The sequence below is a fragment of the Pleurodeles waltl genome, chromosome 6 (assembly GCF_031143425.1).
Source record: "Pleurodeles waltl isolate 20211129_DDA chromosome 6, aPleWal1.hap1.20221129, whole genome shotgun sequence".
Lineage (NCBI taxonomy): Eukaryota > Metazoa > Chordata > Amphibia > Caudata > Salamandridae > Pleurodeles > Pleurodeles waltl.
Window position 1 is genome coordinate 298,292,259 of NC_090445.1, and position 20,253 is coordinate 298,312,511.

At 44.6% G+C, this 20,253-nt stretch overlaps 1 protein-coding gene across 6 annotated transcripts in view; it reads right to left on the reverse strand.

Annotated features, from left to right (window-relative positions):
* Window positions 1-20,253, reverse strand: part of LOC138299651 (myb-related transcription factor, partner of profilin-like) — a 170,764-nt gene that overhangs the window by 142,181 nt on the left and 8,330 nt on the right. For 2 of the 6 annotated variants that reach the window (XM_069238108.1, XM_069238104.1), the window contains exon 2: window positions 10,771-10,879. In XM_069238108.1, the coding sequence (XP_069094209.1) occupies window positions 10,771-10,879 (109 nt within the window). Of the gene's footprint in view, window positions 1-10,770; window positions 10,880-11,598; window positions 11,709-20,253 lie in introns of those variants that run through there. The other 4 variants (XM_069238107.1, XM_069238105.1, XM_069238106.1 and 1 more) reach the window with 4 other exon arrangements.

Below are 20,253 nucleotides of genomic sequence, written 5' to 3' on the forward strand. Positions count from 1 at the left end.
CACAGGACAGAACATCTCAGATGCCTACCAGGTACACAGGGGCACCAGGCAAGGATGCCCATTATCCCCCCTACTGTTTGTCCTGGCGATAGAGCCCTTAGCTCACCGACTGAGACATGATAGCGAGTGTTGGGGAATAGATACAGCTAGAACAAAACACACAGTATCATTATATGCTGACAACATTATATTATACATAAAAGATCTAGGGCTAAACCTGGACACTATAGCACAGATATTTCAAGAATTTACACCACTATCCGGACTGGCCATAAACTTTGATAAATCTATAATCTATCTCCATTTATGGACCAGATATGAGAAACGCAGTACCATTTGGTGATAAACAACTACAAATGGCCACAGACACATTTCGGTACCTTGGTATACAAATTTATCGTACCCCAATAGACCTCTTAGAAGGTAACTTACAAAGAGCGATGACTTCACTTAGGCCACAGATCCAGTTTTGGATAATATTACCAATATCAATTGCAGGTAGACTGGCTCTGGCCAAAATGGTGATGCTGCCCCGCATTCTATATTACTTTATGAACCTACCGGTGAAAGTGCCAGAGATTTACTTTAAGACACTTCACTCGATGCTGCTTGAACTTGTTTGGGGAAGGGGAAGGCGCCATATAGGCCGAGCCAAGTTGCAGATGCTGGTGGATCAGGGAGGCATGGGTGCACCAGACTTCAAGGCCTACTGTGTGGCGAGCCAGCTGCAATGGCTGGCATACTGGCTGGCCGGACGAAACTTGCAGGAAATAGAGTACACCCAAATAATGCTGGATAAAGGCAGCATACACTCCTTGTTGTGTCCTGGCTCTCAGACTCCGGAGAAAATGCCACTTCTACTAGGAGTGGCCTTGCAATACTGGAAACGGTCACTCAAATACACAGCTAAAACAACCCCTTACTCCCCTAATATACCACTGTTGGGATTGCCAGTTAATGCCGGTGCACTGACCCATCGCCAAATACAAAGATGGACACATGATGGCGTGGACACGGTTGGTTCACTGTTATACTTGCACACATTGACTTCACACATGAGCATAACCTGTCATCGTTGCTCTTCCTTCTCCATGCCAATATTATACATTATGTAAAAAAATACACTGGGCCCCAGACGGTATGGAACCCCTTACGCACAATCTTGTAAGTACTATATACACCGCAGGGCATTGAAAACACTTAATAAAATGGCTCTACCAAGGTCTCAGGACTCACTTATTACAACCCCTGACAAAACTAAAAACTAAGTGAGAAACAGATATTGGCAGAGAGCTGTCCGATGAAGATTGGGCGGCAACATTAAAGTATCCTAGTCAAATTCCCTGCAACACAAGAATCAAATGTATACAGTACGCTATACTGCATAGAGCATACCTCACACTGCACAAGTTACATTTACTATACCCTGAAGCACCATCAAGATGTCCCAGATGTGGAGTTGAAGAGGTAGAACTAATACACATGCTTTGGAGCTGTCCTACTATTGCCCAATATTGGTATGGGGTGGGAACTATATTAGAGAAAACAACGGGAAGCACTGTATGCCAGACAATTGAAGCTTGTGTGCTGGGGCTATTCCCACACTCAAGAAAAGGGAAAGCACTCCCACGATTAATACATTTAGCACTTATATTGGCAAAACTCCTACTAACCAAGCGTTGGAAGGCCACAATGGCCACATCGGTGACAAAATGGAGTATAGAAGTGATAGACTGGGGAAGGGCAGAATGTATAGCCCTTAGAAGAGAGGAGAGTAGAGGAATGAGAAGCCATCCTTTGGCTGCGGAATGGGACGAACTATTAGATGCATTTGTAACATCATGCGAAGTGGAAGGGATCCAGGTTAAAATATAGAAGTGTCTATGTTCGACGGCCACAGCAGTATAAATTAGAATACCGATGCCAATAAACAGTCTCAGGCAGTAACTTGTCATTGAAATAAAAACGCGTGTTGTGAGTGATAGTGGAGAGCTCCTAATATAAGCATATGTTGTATAGTCACAAAGAGGTACAACTTGATAATGAAATTACTATTGCACAACTGTAAATGCCCCCCTATAAAGCTGTGATGTCAAGTTAAAATAACAAAACAAAAAAATAATGTAGAATAGGAAGGTTAAATGTTATGAGGGACGCAGGATTAAAATGTATAAAGCTACATATATGCAGAATGTATTATGCTACCTACAAGGTTTTCATACATGGTGTATAATGTAAAATACCACTGACAACCAAACAATTATGTGTATGATATACCTCTGAATTCACCAGTACAATGTACTGTAAGCATAACAATATGTGATAAATCTTGAAAATAATAAAAAGATGTTTAAAAAATAAAAATAAAAAATAAAAAACATTCTTCTTACTCCAAAAAGATTATGGAATATTTTATTAATGTGCAGATTTTTATAGCATCCCTACCACCATGAAGATGTATGGAAGCACTACCGGGAAACTTTTAAAGCAGAGGTGGAATGCAATGAGTAGGATAGGCACATGGGGCAACAGAATGGAAGCCATTGAACATTATTGGATACTGCAGATAACGTACAATACAAGAGTTTTCATAGCTCTCTACAACTTCAGGATCCAGTCAGAGAGGAGCAGCTGAGAGATCAAGAAGGTCAATTTATACAGTATTTGTATTTCCTGTTGGAACACTGGGTGCTTTGTCCCATCTTATTGGGCAACAGGTCTTCGGGGATTTGGGTCCAAATACAATACAGGAATTAGCAGATATCTGACTGCCCAGCTCCATATTATAATAAGCATGGAGCAGGAACATCATAAACATAATTACAGAATCTGCTGGCCTAGGAAATAGCCATGTTGCAGTGCTGCTTCTCTGGCCGCTCACATAATCCAATATTTATGTTGGGAGTGGAGATCCATTAAGCCTTTGCGAGTAACAATATACACCCTTGCATCTGCATTTAGATTAGGAAATGGTGGGGCACGGCTTGCAGCACTGTGCATTGAGGATGAAGCATACTGCACCCCCAGACAAGTACTGAGAGACCTACATCCAGGTTAGCCGAGGAACTGGCACAAACAAGTGTCAGGCTATTAGCACTCATCTGGTCATCCAGATCATTCACCCACTCATCTACGTGAGAGAGCCTGACACGGATCGAAATTCCTCAATGGGGCTCGGGTGCAGGGGGGTTCCCTGGTCTGTCCAGCAGCAGTTGCAGCAGTTAGGACCGCAGACAGCTGAGCATCAGATGCAAACAGACAAAGTGACAATAAGGAGAATCAGTGCACAAATGGACCCAAACAGGCAGCAGGGTACAAAGCCCCTGTTGCCTATGACTATCTGTGTACGAGCGGCAGAGCTATGAGATGATCGGAGGCCAGGTAAAGAAATCATGAGGCAAGGAGGTCAAAATAAGCAATATTGAACAAGACCAACATTAAGACCTGTGCGGGTGCTAGATGAGTGCACTCAGAGGAGCAGGGAACTGAACATTGGTTCAGTTAGCTTGCAGACCCAATTGCCCGGCTCCAAGGCAATGGGAACAGCTGATTAAGACAAAGCAAAACGGACTTCTGACATCAGACTCTCAGTACACAATGGTGACAAAGTCCAAGACATTCAGAACTTGGTCCGATCTTCCCAACCAGGAACCCCAATGGATTAAAATATCAAGACCATAATGAGTTATAGGAGAAACAGCATGAAGATAATAGAGGGCAAAACTATTCCTATTGTACCTTGAATAGACTGCACTGTAGCCAGAAATACGGCTAGACTTGACACATGAAGCGCCGCAAATCTAATACTGAAGATGATATGCCTGTGCACATGGACAATAATCTTAAAATCCAAAAAGACCTGGAACGTGTAAGAGCCAGAAATGACGATCCAGAAGCAAGTTATTGGTGTATGAGCATTAGGATCACCAGTATCCTGTATTAGACGAACACTGCTAAAAAGGAAACCTTTGTTGAACCACTCCTCAGTAATCTGTTAAATCCAGCTTTTCATCAGCCTACATTGCTGAGAAAGTGCTCAGGGCAATGAATCTGCAGTCAGACACACGAGCACCACCAAGGTCAACCACAGCTAGAGTACTAAACTATAAACATTTGGACATGGCATTAAAATTGGCACATGCAAAAGAGAGATCTCAACTACGCTGGATCAACAATATTGCTCTTTCGAGACTTTACACTAGTTCTTCAGAAGACCAGCAGGTCATATAGTTGTAAAACTGTAGTCGCTTAATGTGTTTTAAGATAGTTTTTTTCCAGGACGTCTTCAGTTCATGGTGAATGAAAAGTGAATGTGATTAATTTAGTGATCTTACAGAGAATGTCACCTCCGCCCAAAAACAGGGTAGGAAATAGGGGGAGTCAAAGGAAAGGTTATCATAATTTGTAGAGGCGGGCATATTTCATTCTTGAATAAGGCCTGAAGAAGTCGAAGGGGTTATTTCCCCGTGACGATACACGTGTTGGCTTTAGGTTCAAGAATTGGCTGAATCTCCGAGGAATGGACTGACGGGGTTCTATGTTCTAAAATTGGCAGAGTACCTAAGAGTTTGAACAACTAAGTATCCAGATACATTTTCTTCAATAAATTATAAAGACTGGACAATGCATTAACAAATGATCCTTGGTTAATTGTTTGGACTGTGAAATATTTCATTGGGATATTTTAAATGTTTCTTATGTTCAACACAATTTTACTCTTGTTTATATTTGTATGAGTGCCTCACGTAGGTTTCTGTTTAGTTTTTGATTACCTGGTAAACATTTAGGGATTGGGTGTTGTCCCTTGTGAAGGCACCTTATATACACATTGTGCCCTTTATTGTCCTTGAGCGCCTTTTCTCTTCCCTCACAATCGCACCCCATATCTGTGACTATATTCAGTGTAAGCAACATGCTGAGAACACTTCACTCACAATTTCCATAAAAGCCTCATCCCCACCCAAATCACATCAATAATTAGCACTCCTTGTGCATAGCGGCGGCACCCCCTACTGGTCGCACTACCCCGCTACCACCCCCCTACCCCCCCAGATACCAAAAAGACTCAGACCACAACAATTTCACTTTTATAAGAGGAATGAGGCTGCAGTTTCTTAGGCAATTTTTTAAACTTACAAGCGATCCTTCAACCATCATTTTATTTCACCCCAAGGGCTAGTGCCCTTCTTTTCACAGGCCTCCCAAACACTGTGCCCTACATTCAGTGCTGGCCAGTTTGCCCCAGGTGCCCTATCACCTTGGGTGTAACTATTCAGCCCCAACCGGGTGACCTTTCACTTCTGGTGCAACACTTAATTGTTTACGGGTAAGCGTCTGTACTAGAACAGTGGTTCGGGGCGCCTGGGTGTCCACAAAGCCTCCTCAGGGGGTCCGTTACTGCTCAGAAAATTAAACAATATTAACAGATTAATAAAGTGTATATATATAATGCAGCTAAATGTACAACTGAACAATTTAAAACATTCTGCAAAGGTCAATGACTTTAAATTAAAGGCTAAAAATTACATTAGTATCCTCAGATTGATTTGTGGGGTCAGTGCAGGTGCATCAAAGAGACTGTAGTATGGAAAATGTGTTGCTTCAATAGAATTTAGAAACACTCCAATTATCCTATTAAAGTCACATTTTTTGTTTTTGATTTATATTTGCAAATTAAATACAATGTGTTATCATGCTGTATGTGTTTGATGAATGCTTGTTTCTGTATTTTGTGTGTAATGTTTTGTGTTTCAAATCATTGACAATATTTAGGCCAGGGTCCCTGGCTTTCAGTACTGACTAAGTGGTGAGTTCCCAGATTCCAATAGTGATTCAGTGGGGGTCCCGGGTTCCAGTAATGATAAAGTGGGAGTCCACAGAAGTCAAAGGGTTGGAAACCACTGTACTAGAAGCAGCAGGGAGACAGCAGCTGTAACAGGCATCACAGATGAGACATTTGGCTACTGCTGTTGGAAGACAGAAAGGGTTTCACTGAATGGAAAAAGTCACTTAATTTAAAATTACTGCAGCGAATCTACCATACCCTGTATCGCCTAAGTAGAATTGGCACTGTTGCGGCTGCTACACGAGCTCGATACTCACATGATAGGGCTGATATTCTTCATCTAGCCTGGTTGCTGGGATAGCAGTGTATTGGTGGAGATATATAATGAATAAGAGAAATGATGCAGCATAGAATGATTAGTTCCCGAATTGTAGTATTTGTAGGATATCTCAGATGGCCCACCAAGTATCAGATCTTTTACAGCCTTGGCTCTATTACTGGCAAAGCAGAGGGTGGTAGTACTCGGGGGTAAGAGTCTTGATGATGGAGCCGACCATCAGCCTTACAGTGCATTTCCCGGAACTGCAGTCATGACAGTTCCTGAAAATGCTGCAGATGCCCACAGGGGTAGTGGACATATTTACATTTGGTGGGTAGATGTAGGAGGGTGGTCTGGTTTGTAGTGGGTACCTTATACTAGGTCCAGTTATCCCTTGTTAGTGAAGTAGTAGTGTTCTAGCAGCTTAGGCTGATAGAGGTAGCTATAGCAGAGCAGCTTAGGCTGAACTAGGAGACACACAAAGCTCATGCAATACCACTTATAGTTACACAGTACTGATACACAAGTAAAGACAATACTCTGTGTTACCAAAAATAAAGGTATTTATTTGGGTGACAGTACCAAAAATATCTTAGAGACAATAATCCTTCTGGAGGCAAGTATTATACACTAGACACCAAAATTAGAGAAGTAAACAGTCCTATAACAATGCAAACAGTAGGAAATCCTATAGAACGCAATGGGAGAAAATAGGTCTAGGGGCAACACAAACCATAGACTAAGAAAGTGGAATGCGAATCACGAATTCCCCCCTAGACAAGAGTAGTGTGTGCTGAATCGCTAGGAGAGTGAGAATACAGTAAAGGTAAGTAAATTACCCCACCCCAGAGCCCAGAAAAGCAGGAGTAAAGTACTGCAAGTTTCCTTAGGCCACACTACACCTCGTTTTGGGGATTTTGCAGCAGCCAACCAAGTCTGCAAAGAACAACTGCTGGATTATTGGACCTGAAGACCTGCAAAGGAAGGGAACCAAGTCCAGAAGTCGAAAGACGTTCCAGGAAGGACAGGAGCCCCTTTCAACCCAGAAGAGGGGGCAAAAGAAGAGTCCCCTGTTAGTCGAAGACTGTAGAAATGCACCCTAGGAAGATGCCTGTGGGTTCCTGCATGATGCAAAAGATGCCCCACGGCGTGAAGATCGTTGCAGACGAGATTTTGTGTTGGAAGGCACCAACAAGCCTTGGCTACGTAAAAAGTGCATTTTGTGTCAAAATGGCGCTGGATGGACCCAGGAGGGATCTGGGGGCCTAAACTCTGTGTGAGGTGGAAGAGGGGGCTCTCAGCACTTTAGAGAGCCCTCTGGATGCCAGCCAGCACCCCCAGGAGCCGCAGGACCTGGGTTTAAAGGAGGTGCAAAAACGTGGTTGATGCAGCACAGCAAAAGAAGGTCCCACACCTCCAGAGAACAACTCAGCAAGTTGAGCATCGCAATAAGGAGTGCTGAGGACATGGGCCAGGCTGTGCATGAAGGAATTTTGCAAAGAGCTCAGAGAGGCCTCAGGAGACAAAGAAGACGCAGTACACAGGGGTACCGTCGCTCTCAGGGAAGGCAAGGTCTTACCTTCTCCAAATTGAATCAGCAGGACCTCAGGACAATCTACGTCGATTATGTCCATCCTCTGTGTCCTTAGGAGCACGCTCATCGCTGTGAGAGGAGTCCCAGGGTACCGGTTGTCATCTTGGAAGGTGCCTGCTTGGAGAAGGGGAGTGACTCCATCACTCCACTGGAGATTTCTTCAGTATTTCTGGTGCAGGATGAAGACAGGGAGTCCCCAGAGCGTGCACACTGTGGAAACTGTTGCTATTGCTGACTTGGAGATGAGGTTGCTGAAGAAAAGTGTCTCGTGTAGACTCTTTGTTGCAGTTGCAGCGTTTCTTGATCCGAGGTCAGAAGAGTCTGAAGTTGTTGCAGAGGATTCCTGAAGGAAACTTGCAAGCAGAATTTGAAGAGAACCCACAGGAGAGACCCTAAATAGCCCTGAGAGGGGGATTGGCTACCTTATCAGTTATGGACCTATCAGGAGGAGTCTCTGACGTCACTGATGGCACTGGCCACTCAAAGCCCTCCAGAGGAGCTCTTGGGTACCACTCCTAGGGTGGCGATGGACAGGGGAGTGGTCACTCACCTTTCCTTTGTCCAGTTTCAAACCAGAGCAGGGGAGAAGAGGTCCCTGAACCGGTGTAGACTGGCTTATGCAAGGAGGGCACCATCTGTGCCCTTCAAAGCATTTCCAGAGGCTGGGGGAGGCTACCCCTCTCCAGCCTGTAACACCTATTTCCAAAGGGAGAGGGTGTAACACCCTGCTCTCAGAGGAAATGCTTTGTTCTGCCTCCCTGGGATTGGGCTGCCAGGAGGGCAGAACCCTTTCTGTGAGGTGGCAGCAGCTGTAGCTGCAGTGCTAGCCTCAGAGAGCTGGTTTGGCAGTACTGGGGGTCTATGGTGGAGCCCCCAGGATGCATGGAATTGGCTCCCCAATACTCAAATTGGATTGGGTGGACAATTCTATGATCTTAGACATGTTACATGGCCATATTCGAAGTTACCATTGTGAAGCTACATATAGGTATTTACCTATATGTAGTGCACAAGTGTAATGGCTCCCCCGCACTCACAAAGTCCGGGGAAATAGCCCTGAAATATGTGGGGGCACCTTTGCTATTGCAAGGGTGCCCTCACACTTAGTAACTTTGCACCTAACCTTCAGCAAGTGAAGGTTAGACATATAGGTGACTTATAAGTTACTTAAGTGCAGTGAAAATGGCTATGAAATAAAGTGTACGTAATTTCACACAGGCTGCAATGGCAGGCCTGTGCAAGGGTTTGTCTGAGCTTCCTATCGGTGGCAAAAGAAATGCTGTAGCCCATATGGATCTCCTGGAACGCCAATGCCCTAGGTACCTAGGTACCATATACTAGTGACTTATAAGGGGGGGTCCAGTGTGCCAATTGAAATTGGTAAATGAAGTCACTAGCCTACAGTGACAAATTTAAAAGCAGAGAGAGAATAAGCACTGTAGTTCTGATTAGCAGAGCCTCAGTGACAGTCAAGCACTACTGACAACACATACATTAGGCCACAAACTATGAGCACTGGGGTCCTGGCTAGCAGGATCCCAGTGACACAGTAAAAACACACTGACACACTCACAAACAGGCCAAAAGTGGGAGTAACTATGCTAGAAAGAGGCTACTTTCTCACAGTAGAGCACCTTTACCATGGCAGGAGTAAAGTACTCCACCAAGGTGATAAAAATTATTCCATCTGCCAAAATATAAAGCAGCCCCCTAATTTTCTGTAGCGGTGCATCCAACATATTTGCAAGATAACTTCCGGTTGCATTAAAACACAGAGACATATGGGCCCCTTAGAGGTAAAAGTTATGTAATATGAATTAGTACTGGAAAGTCATCCCACAAATCTAGCACATATCAGGACAAGTAGAATGCTTATTCATTTTTTGAGATAGCTTGCTTATTGATGTAGAGAGAAGAATACTGTTATTAGACTGCCTTGTTGAATGAATATCATAGCCCTGTTCTTTCTTCCTCCTAATGAGGTTAGTGATGTCCTGGTGGATTTTGTACGTGACTGTAATACTACAATGTGTGGTTTATAATACATAGAGTCTTACAAAATCATGATTGTAGAAGTATTGAATGATAACTAGTGTTGCTCTTTCAGATATCGACTCAGAAAAAGGCTCTACGATTGTATCAACAATATAGAAGAAAAAACTACTAACTATGCTAGATCCTCAAAATGTACAAGAACATAGGTGCTTGGAAGCATTTTACCAGTCAGCAAAAAGGATGATTTGTGGTGTACCAAAGTGCTGCACTGCTGCCAGCAGGTTGGGAGCAGGACTTGGGTGGTGGGGGTGCAAGGTGGGCATAGTGAGAGCTAAGCATGTACATGGTGTGGGCAGTGATAGCTTTCACTATACTCTGTTGTGCTGTAACTGAATCTCTAAGCTTCTACCGTATCTTGGGATAAACATTCTCTACTTCTTATCACCTACCTGGGAAAGTCAAGTGCAAAACAGACGTAACTTGAGTGATCGAATGAAATGAAATAGAATTGCACAATGTGAAACCAGAAAACCTGGGATCAATCCCTGTTTCCCCCACTCGGTCAAATTGTGTGATCACAGGCAATGGTTGTATTTCACTCAACAGCATCATTCTTATTATCTACTGGAAGGGCTCTTAGCTCATTGATGTGAGATATGTAAACATCTTCTCTGTTTTCCTACCAGTGCATCAGTCCTCCATAATGACCTGTCGCACAAAAAAGGAAAATGTTTATCATAGTCATCACTCACTCCACCCCATCCACCCCGAAAGAGACAACAGTTTGATTCTTTGTCCCCCTTAGCCGCTTTTCAGAATATTAAACAGATGTTCTAATAATTCTGTTAAACTTATTATAAGATCTCCAGCAGAGTGACAACATATCTGTCCCAGGATTCAAATTTGTTGCTTAATTCTAGATGTTCACCAATTAAAGAGTAGAGGAATTTCTAGTAGGTAAATAATGATTTGCGAAGAGTAGGAGGCAAAGCAGCTTTCTCAAAAGAGGTCAAGGCTGTATGTAATAAGAGGATAGGAGGAGTCTCACATTAATAAATGACAACCAGAGAAGTTTACCTGGTGATACTGCATTCCCAGTGAACTCAGGGACTGAGTTATCATGATACCCATCTTCAAGTTCATCTTCTTTTTTGATAACAACACAATAAAATTGATTTGGCTCCTGCTGAAAAGAAAATCAGAATGACAGTAAACAGAGTTCTTGTTTTATTCCAATGTGGGTATTCAAAATAATTTCTTACATTTGGCTTTCAAATCTGGTTCACACTTTTGAAAACACTAAGGATCCAATTTAATAAAGTAAGAACAGTTTATGACTGTTTTAAATTACATATACATCTATTCTTACATTACACTTACAACGGATATTTAGTAACCTTCCTTTCACAAACCGGAACAGCCCTAAATGCATACAATTCACTAAGAGAAGTAACTCACTAATGATTGTTTATGTAGCTCTTTGGTTGAGTACACCGGTTACATTTTAAGTTAACTTTAGAACTCTTTCTTTTCACACTAATTTTTTCTCTTGATAGTTCTCTTGCTTTCTCTGTTTCCTCTGAAAATTGATGTGACTAGTGATCCTTCACACACTTTCTGCAGCGTTTAAATGTCCCTTTTTGCATGGACACACACTCAACTAAAGAGAAAACCTGCTAGTTCATATGTTACAAATACAGGCTCACAGGGATGTAAGTTAGAAATCCTTAATTTGTGAAAAAAAAGTTTAACTTGTAATTCACAAATATTAATTGGTAAGTTGTCTCAATGCACTATTTAACTAATCAAAATGCAGTGGAGAGATATGTTGTCAATACATATAGTCAGCGAGTGTCAACAATTGCAATGTCAAATCCATCGAAGTCCACATTGAAATGTACTCACCACAAAACACATGGAAGAAGATTCTCACTGTAGACATAGCAGATATTGCAATCTGTACTATGCATGAGTAGTTGGTTTGGATCTTGATGTATTTGGGAGCAGGGGATATTCTCGTATAAGAGTAAAAACCAAATATGTCAATGGAAATACTACACTGAAAGCCATTAGTATACACTTAAATATTTTGCACAACAACAGAAAAATTAAATAACACATTGCAATCTACAAACAAGACAACAGCAAGAGTGAGATTTGAGCTCAACATGAAAGGGAAATACAGCCAACAGTGGCCAGTTCTTAGCAGGGCAAAGGACAGGGAGAGTAGCAATAAGAAGGGGCAAATCCAAAAAAATGTAAACAAGTTCTTGGCAGGGAAAAAGACAAGGAGAGTGGCACAAGAAGGGGCAATGTTAGACCTGACACGCTTGAGGTAGTGGTTCCCGAAACATTTTTGATTTTTCCCCACATAGATTTTGCTGATTCTCTTTTAGCGGCCTTAAGGATCTGGGAGCTTTCCCACCATAAGTACAGTGTGTGCACCTTCCTAAACATGTTGCAATTAGAAGAGTATAAGCACTTGCACCAAGGAAGTTTTCAAACGTGTGCTAAGCCTGCCATTGCAGGCCCGAGTGTGTACGCTTGCACCATGGTGTTGTGTTCTGCCTGCCATTGCAGGCCAGTGTGTGTGCACTTGCATCAAGAGTGTTTTTAAACATGTTGCTAAGCGTGCCATTTCAGGTCTGAGTGTGCACGCTTGCACCATGGTGTTCTAAGCGTGCCCAGCCTGCCACTGCAGGCCTGCGTGAACGTCTTTGCACATATGCTCAGGTTGGCATTTCTAAATCCCCAGCCAGCCCACAGGAGACCTTTCATTACCAATTGGGCACCCCATGGTTAAGTCCTGCAAAGAAGAAGCAAGCGGTAGGTGAAAAGCAGAGCAGGTACACCAAGGTGTTCTATGCCCAGGTAGTGAAGAATACCCATGTGTGTTTTTCCTACTTCTGAGGGTTGCTCTTCCCATAAGGCTAGCATGGGGGACTGATTGAAATCACGCCACGCTGCAGAAGTGGACTGCTGTGGAGCAGGCAGCCTCATAATGTTTCCCATCATTGGATTTGCAAGGACAAACCCCTTACTTTGGTAAAGGTGTTTTTATCATTACTAGCTTAGAAATACGTTGTCTGGAAAGTGGGCATTTCTCTGCTCCAAAATTTGTTGTGTGCCTTCCTACTTGGCTCTAATTCACACTGGAGGCTGGGGGAGCAGAACTGTGCATGCAACAGCTATAAACGTTGGGCATGCAAGTGGAATGACAGACCTCTGCCATTTGAGGGCCTGGCTGGATACATTGGAGGGAGAGTTTTTGACACTTGGCCTCTGTGAGCCAGATCATGGCCCCACTAAAGATTAAGATCTGCTTTCCAAGGGCCCATGGAAGACAGGATCGAAATTTAGGGGAGATATTAGTGGTTCAAATGGAGAACCTTTGAACCACCCCCAACTTCAAAAGGCACACTACAGTATAGATACTGGTGCCATACTTGTGGGGACATGGGAGTGGAAAACCTGGTCCGCGCGGTGCACACTGCCAGAAGTATCTGTTGATTACTGCCATTGAAGGGACTGCACACCCTTCTTGAAAAGTGGCTGGCCTGGGCAAACTACCTGCTGCCGTGTGCTCTCCAAGGGCTTGTGGCTTGCCCCCTGTTCTCTTGTGGAGGACTCAGGGACACCAAAAACCTCCTGCACCCACACTGACTACATGTGACACCTGGAGAGTCATGCCCTCATAAGTGCCCATATTGTCTGCTGAATCTCAACTGGTAGCACGCCATGAGCGTGGAACTGAGAACTATGAAGACCAGACTGCCTGGCGAGGAGATCCAAGAGCATTGCTCGCATCTAAGGAGTGTAGCCACAGCATTGCCGGCCCTCAACAAGAGTCTTGTTTGCGGTGAGCGGATTCACCAGTTGGGTGGCCCACTTTGTCTAGTGTGCCGCATCTCTCACGTGTGACATGCCAACAGCATGCTCATTGCGTGCAATGTCAGATTCAGAAGGGGGACCCTCGGAGGTTAGGATGTACCCATAGGAGTGCCTCATTCTACCTCCTTTGGCAGTGTTGAACTAGTGCCTGTGCTGTGATCGGAACTGTCCAGTGTGACCAATACCAATCCACACTGGGAGTCGTGCCTTATTTCCAGGAAGGCACAAATTAGCATCTCTTCGTTGAATGTTCTAAGAACTGTCTGGTGCAACCTGTATCATCGCCCAACAGGTGTTATGCCTTATTTCCCGGGAGGCATGGAATGTATAACAATTCGTTGTGTATGACTAGAACTGTCTGGTGGCACCAGGCATTGTGCCTGGATTGCTGGGTGTGAGACTGATCAACGTGTACCAGATGGGGGGGGGGGGGGGCTCTCTCTCTTCCAAGAGGCTCCCCTGCTGCATTCCCCTTCACGGTTAGTTCCTTTTGTGTTCTCCTTGCAGAGAACTACCTGCCCTCTCCTCACCTAGCCACCGACTACATTGTGTTGCCAGGTAGTATTGCCCGGGCTGGGCCTGGGCGGTGAGAGTAATTCACTTTGCTGAAGGAATGCTTCCGAAAGCAAATGGAAGTGGGTCAAGAGACTGCGTGATCTCCTCCCCCGGTGCTTCGCAGAACTGGGCTGGTGCCAGAAGGCACATCACGGAATCCTTGGGTTGAACAAACTATTGCACTTAGCTGCTTCTGATCTGCATCCTGGGGGGTGAACTTCCTGAGTGGTGGCCAACACCCCACCCCCCATTTGCCAACTGCTGTCTTCTAACCCCCCCACTTCTCCTTTGGGATTCTGACTAAGTGTGAATCTGACTGCGATCGGCCTAGTACCAGGAGTGTGGATGATTTCTCTCCAAACTGTGGGTGTGGGGTAATCGGGTGAGCTGGAGGAGGGCTTGGGCCTGCATTGTGCCTGCATAGTGCTATCAACTGACCTGCCGGATATATATATATATATATATGTGTGTGTGTAGGTGTGTAGGTGTGTGTAGGTGTAGGTGTAGGTGTGACTGCCTGAGGATCACGTGTTGGTGCTTAAATCGGCCGGTGGTGTTGCTTTGCATGTTGATTTCTTGCCAACAGAAAACTACGTTTGACACTGGTTTTACCCGTGCAGCCTTGGCCCACAGAGCTACTTAAGTGTTGTCATTATCTGTGTGTACACATTCCTGATATCGGGCCATGTGATATATGCCCAGAAGTTCATACTGTGTTAATTAATGTGTGTTTATTAACATACCACATGTGTGAAGTCTCTTTTGTGATGGTTAGTGTATTTATTGTGATAGTGCTGTGTCAATGCTTTACACATTGCTCAGTGCCAAGGTACCAAAGGGTAAGCGCAAGTTATACAGTGAGTGTAACACATACACATCAAGGAAACACTCCAAATGTCAAGTCCCACAAGGCAGTGTACTTCTGGATATACATGGCATGGGCAAAGTAGCAGCACTCCAGTTTCTTCAGGGATGTGGAATTCCTATCGGCCGACGCCCGGGACATCTTGTTTGGGGTCAAGGGCAACAAGTTTTTATGTTTACTTTGTCCTTGGGACAAGTAGGCCCAACCCCCTGCAGCACAAACCCTTTGGCTTCCTGTTTACAGAGAGTGGAACACTCTGCAGTTGAGGTAATGTGTTTCCAAAAGATAATGCTGTTCGAGCTTGTATTTATGGTTCATTATTTGAAAGCCTTCATTATTAGGGTGAGTGCTGTAAATAAATGTTTTAAGGTCACACTTCACTAATGACGTTGGTTCCAGTACAAAAAAAAAATAACTGTATACACATGTTTGAAAAGTTTAGGCTATGAGGCTAAATATAATGCTCCCAGAATTCTCTCTGATTAGATGCAAATGAAGTGTCATTTAGTAAAATGTTTTGATGCATGCTAGTATTTCCCAAAAATATTTCTAATGGAAAATCAGTGTAACCATTTTCAACACGATTATGGGAAGCATGAAAATAAACAAACACTGACAAAGCCAACTAATCTGACATATTTTTATAAGTCTTTTAGTTTCATCAGTGCGTGTCTTGTTTTGACATGGCTTTTGTAACACTTTATTGCTGTGGGAGCTACCAGGACCTCAACATTGTAACAAACACTGGCAAAACCCCCCCAAAAAGTTTTTGAACTCTAAAAGCACACGTTGCCACCAGCAGCATAACAAAGGCCCCGCACCCGCCCTCCAGGGGGCCACTTCAGCACAGCACCTGCCCCGAGTGAGTCTGGAGAGGGGGCTCCTCCATGTTCTTTGCAAAGGGGCACCCTCCAGTTTCGTTACGTCACTGATTGCCACTGTAGTTCCTGACACTGAACAAAACTACTTTGTGTGGCAATATGCTCCTTGTGGAAGAGCCGAATGCGATCACTCACAGTAAAGCCAGCCGAAAGAGAGAGAAATAGAAGTTTAATAAAAACAAAATGTCTTTGTTAACTCCAGACCTAATTAGGGACCAAGACCCACATGTAGGTAGCTTTTTGCATGTCGCAAACAGCGACTTTCGCTGTTTGCGACGTGCAAAAAGCACATTGCGATGCACAAACCCAGTTTTGCGATTCGGTAACCTGGTTACCGAATCGCAAAACGGGTTTGCGACTCGCAATTAATAAGGGGTGTTCCCTTCCTAATTGCGACTCGCATTGCAATGTAGGATTGTTTTGTGACCGCGAACGCGGGCGCAAACCAATCGCAGTTTGCACCCATTTCAAATGGGTGCTAACACTTTCGCAAAAGGGAAGGGATCCCCATGGGACCCCTTCCCCATTGTGAATGTCACTGTAAACATTTTTTCAGAGCAGGCAGTGGTCCTGTGGACCACTGCCTGCTCTGAAAAATAGAAACGAAAACGTTTCATTTTTCGTTTTTGTTATGCATCTCGTTTTCCTTTAAGGAAAACGTGCTGCATTTAAAAAAAAAAAAAAAAAAAACACCTGCTTTATTGAAAAGCAGTCACAGACATGGTGGTCTGCTGTGTCCAGCAGGCCACCATCCCTGTGAGGGCCGCCATTCGCGAGGGGGTCGCAAATTGCGACCCTCCTCATGATTATTCATGAGGTGGGCATTTGCGAAGCCCTTGCGAATCACAGATGGTGTCAGGGACACCATCCTACATTCGGATTTGCGACTCTCAATTTGCAGGTCGCAAATCTGAACCTACCTACATGTGGCCCCAAATTCTTAAAGAAAGTCACAAAAGTGCACCCATGGTATATGTCGTACCCCTATAAAATATTTGTGAACTGTATTTTAGCATGGGTAAATACGATGTGTAGATTTGCTCATGTAAAAATCTATTGAGCATTTGCAAGTTCATTTTCCCTCCAGCCACTTTCTTCCCAACCCTGGAAGAAGTTCTAATTCTGCCATTGTCAGGAGTAAATGTCCAACCTTTCTTATTATGGGAAAATATTAGAGAGAAGCTGGTAAAAATCTTTAAAACATGCAGGTTAGTAGGTTTGCAGACTCAAAGGCATTCCAGCCCTGGAACTATTGCTTACTGCTTCCTCCAGCCCCACTATGCAGATCTGCAGAAAGGTGGCAAAATAAGGAAATTGCTACAGTAGGGATTGAAACTGCAAGTATTCAAGCCATGCTATGGTAGTAGCCCTGGCATAATCAGAGAGGCTATTATCAGAGCACTTACATAATGAGATTGCTGCCATAATTTGTCGCCACACTACATGGCACCAAAGGGACAAGTAGATCTTTTTACAGGACAAGTAGATTTGAGAAGCAACCTGTCCCCTGGACAAGTAGATATTTTAATAAATTCCACACCCCTGTTCTTGTCAGGATCATCTGACAGGAGAGCAGACTCACAGCAGAGTCTTCAAAATGTTAGCATACCTGCAAAAGGCTGGAGGGACAAAAGAATGGTTGGTCACAGGCCAAGGTCTTCTAGAAAAGACAAGTGTAGTATATAAGTTAGTCAAAGAACTGTTTCAGAAAGGATGGTAGGGCTGTCTCAGATTCAGTAACTTTCTCTGAAAGTTTAGTTGAGCTAGGCGGTCAGCCACATCAGGATCACCAGTGAGAGCCCAGGTGGGCTGGAGCAGAATCAGTCTTGCATCAGAGAGGATAACAGAGTGGGTCAAAGTCAATAATGCCCCATGGGCACAAGCAAGCCCTCCACCCTTCATGCCTATATTTTGTGGCCTGTAGTGGAGGGCATGGGTAACGCAGCGGTTCCTAGCCCAGGATCCTAATCAAACGGGTAACCGCACCTTGGACAATGGGATTAATCCCTGGCTCATCTGTGGCAACTGTGGTGAGTTCCACAGACCTAGTTCCCCTTAATAATACTGCAAATTATAACGTGCATGGCTATTTCAGCTGAAGTGTCCCAGCACTGAAAGTCTAACTCCTGAATGTCCAGAATACAACTAATTTAACATGAAATCTGCCCAAGCCAAAAAATCCAGGTTAGAAGTTATTAACTGAGGAGTCCCTGATGCACACTAAAGGGAATGCTTGCCAGCAAAGCCCCAGAGGATCTAGAATTCCTGGAAGGAGGTAAGGCTTGACGAAGGAATGCAGAAAGCAAACCCTTATTTGCGCAAGCCCTGTAACAAATACAGAGGGCTTTGAAAGAGTATCCCTGTTTCCAAGGTGATCAGTGGAGCTTGGACAGTGCGGCCCCCATAGAAGCCAGTCTGAGAAGATCCAACAGAAGGCAGGCCCCTGCATGCTACACTTGTTGGAATCTCTTCAGCCTGGTTTTAGACATCCCTAGGTACAGGATATTGCAGCAGTCCAGGCTAGACATAACCAGTGCATAGGCTACTATTTTATGCAGACTGTGGCAGGAAGCATAAGGTTTTTTTAAGGGTCTTCAAGACCCCAAAACATTTCCCTGTCAGAGCCATGAGTTGGCAGTTGAAGGTCAGCCTCTTGTCAAACCAAACACAGGTGGAGGGCCAATAGAGTACAGACACCATGTTGTGACAGAACGATGATGAGCTGAGTGCCATCTGCATACGTAATGGTGTTGCAGCCGTAAAATACAATGACCTCTGCCAGGTGTCAAATGTACAAGTACAATAACGTTGGGCTGAGGGACAAGCCCTGTAGCACCCCCTGCTACAAAAGAGAATGGAAAAGTTTTTTAAAACACCTGAAAGCTCCTGCAAGAAGGAGGAAACCATCACATGCTTTATAGCTGACACCGCTACTCCACAAACGCTTGTGAGAGATGGTGTCGAAAGCCATACTCAGATCTAGAATGCACCCCTGTCTACAATTTGACGAATGGATTCTGTGGTAAGTAATAGGGTAGACTCTGTGCTATAGGAAGGGTGGAAGCCCTACTGCGTCCTGTGGAGTAGGTCACTGGCCTCAATAAAAGTGGAGAGGAGCTGCTTACCATTTTTCTCTCCATCTTTGGAGAAAAATGGTAACAGCGATATGGTCTGATAATGTTTGCACTTGGTGGGGTTTAACAAAGTTTTTTGAGCATTGGGACCACCACCACATGCTTCCATCACTGTGGAACCTGGCATAACAGGGAGCTAATAAATAGTTCATGAAGCACAGGATGGATAGCTTACGCCACTCGCTGCATATAGAGGGGGATGCTGGGTCAAGCAGGAGCAGATAGCTCCTTAAAGTCAATAGGCTTGATGTGGAGTAACCTAGAGCATTCTTACCGCCATTCCCTAGCAGACTCTGCGCCACAAGGGCTGCCACCCCCCAGCACACACACTTGTAGGTGCACAAAAGCAATTTTCTAGTCCGGCTGTGCAGGACACTTACCAACGGGACCGGGATAGCCTCAACTTCATTCCCCAGCAATCTCTGCAGCAGGAGGCGCACAAAAGCAATTCACTAGTCCCACTGCGCAGGACACTTACCGATGGGACTGGGGGAGCTTGATCTCCATTACCCTGCAGGCTCCGCAGCAGGAGGGCTGCCACCCTGCAGCGAACACGCCTAGAGGTGCACAAAAGCAATCATCCGAGGATTGAAACCAAGGGTTAAGACAAGCAGCGGCTCTGGAGTACAATGGAAAAAAGGCATAAATAGTTGCTACGTTGTCTGAAAAAACATGATCTTAAACATGATATGTGCCCCTCTCTCTCTGAAGTACTGTGGGGGCCTTGAGAGTTTATTGATCCCCCACTCCGCTATCCGTTCTCTGCAGATACATCAGGTATCACTTAAGGGCCTACACTCATTTAAGGGGTCAATATGGGGCGCACACAATGCGCTAAGGATGACGCAGCTACAAGCACCTTCCAGCAGAGGATCAAGCAGAGAGCAGGCAGCAGAGACAAGTCATACATGGACGACATATTTGACAAACTCCTGGCTGCCATTAACGCCTCAGGGAGCGGTTGGATGGCAAAATAGATTCCTTCTCCTTTGAGCTATGAATTATACGTGAAGACTTGGGGAAGGTCTCAGAGAGGGTCACAGCCTTGGAGACCACAGCTTAGTTACTGACATCAGCAGTTCAGTTGGCAGACAACCACATCCAGGCCCTCGAAGCACAGACTCAATGCCTTGCCCCCTGCCTGGGTGATCAGGAGGGACAGGCTAGAAGCAGCAACATCCATATTGTGGGGCTGCCCGAACTTGCAGAATGAGACTTGTTATTGGCCTGTCTA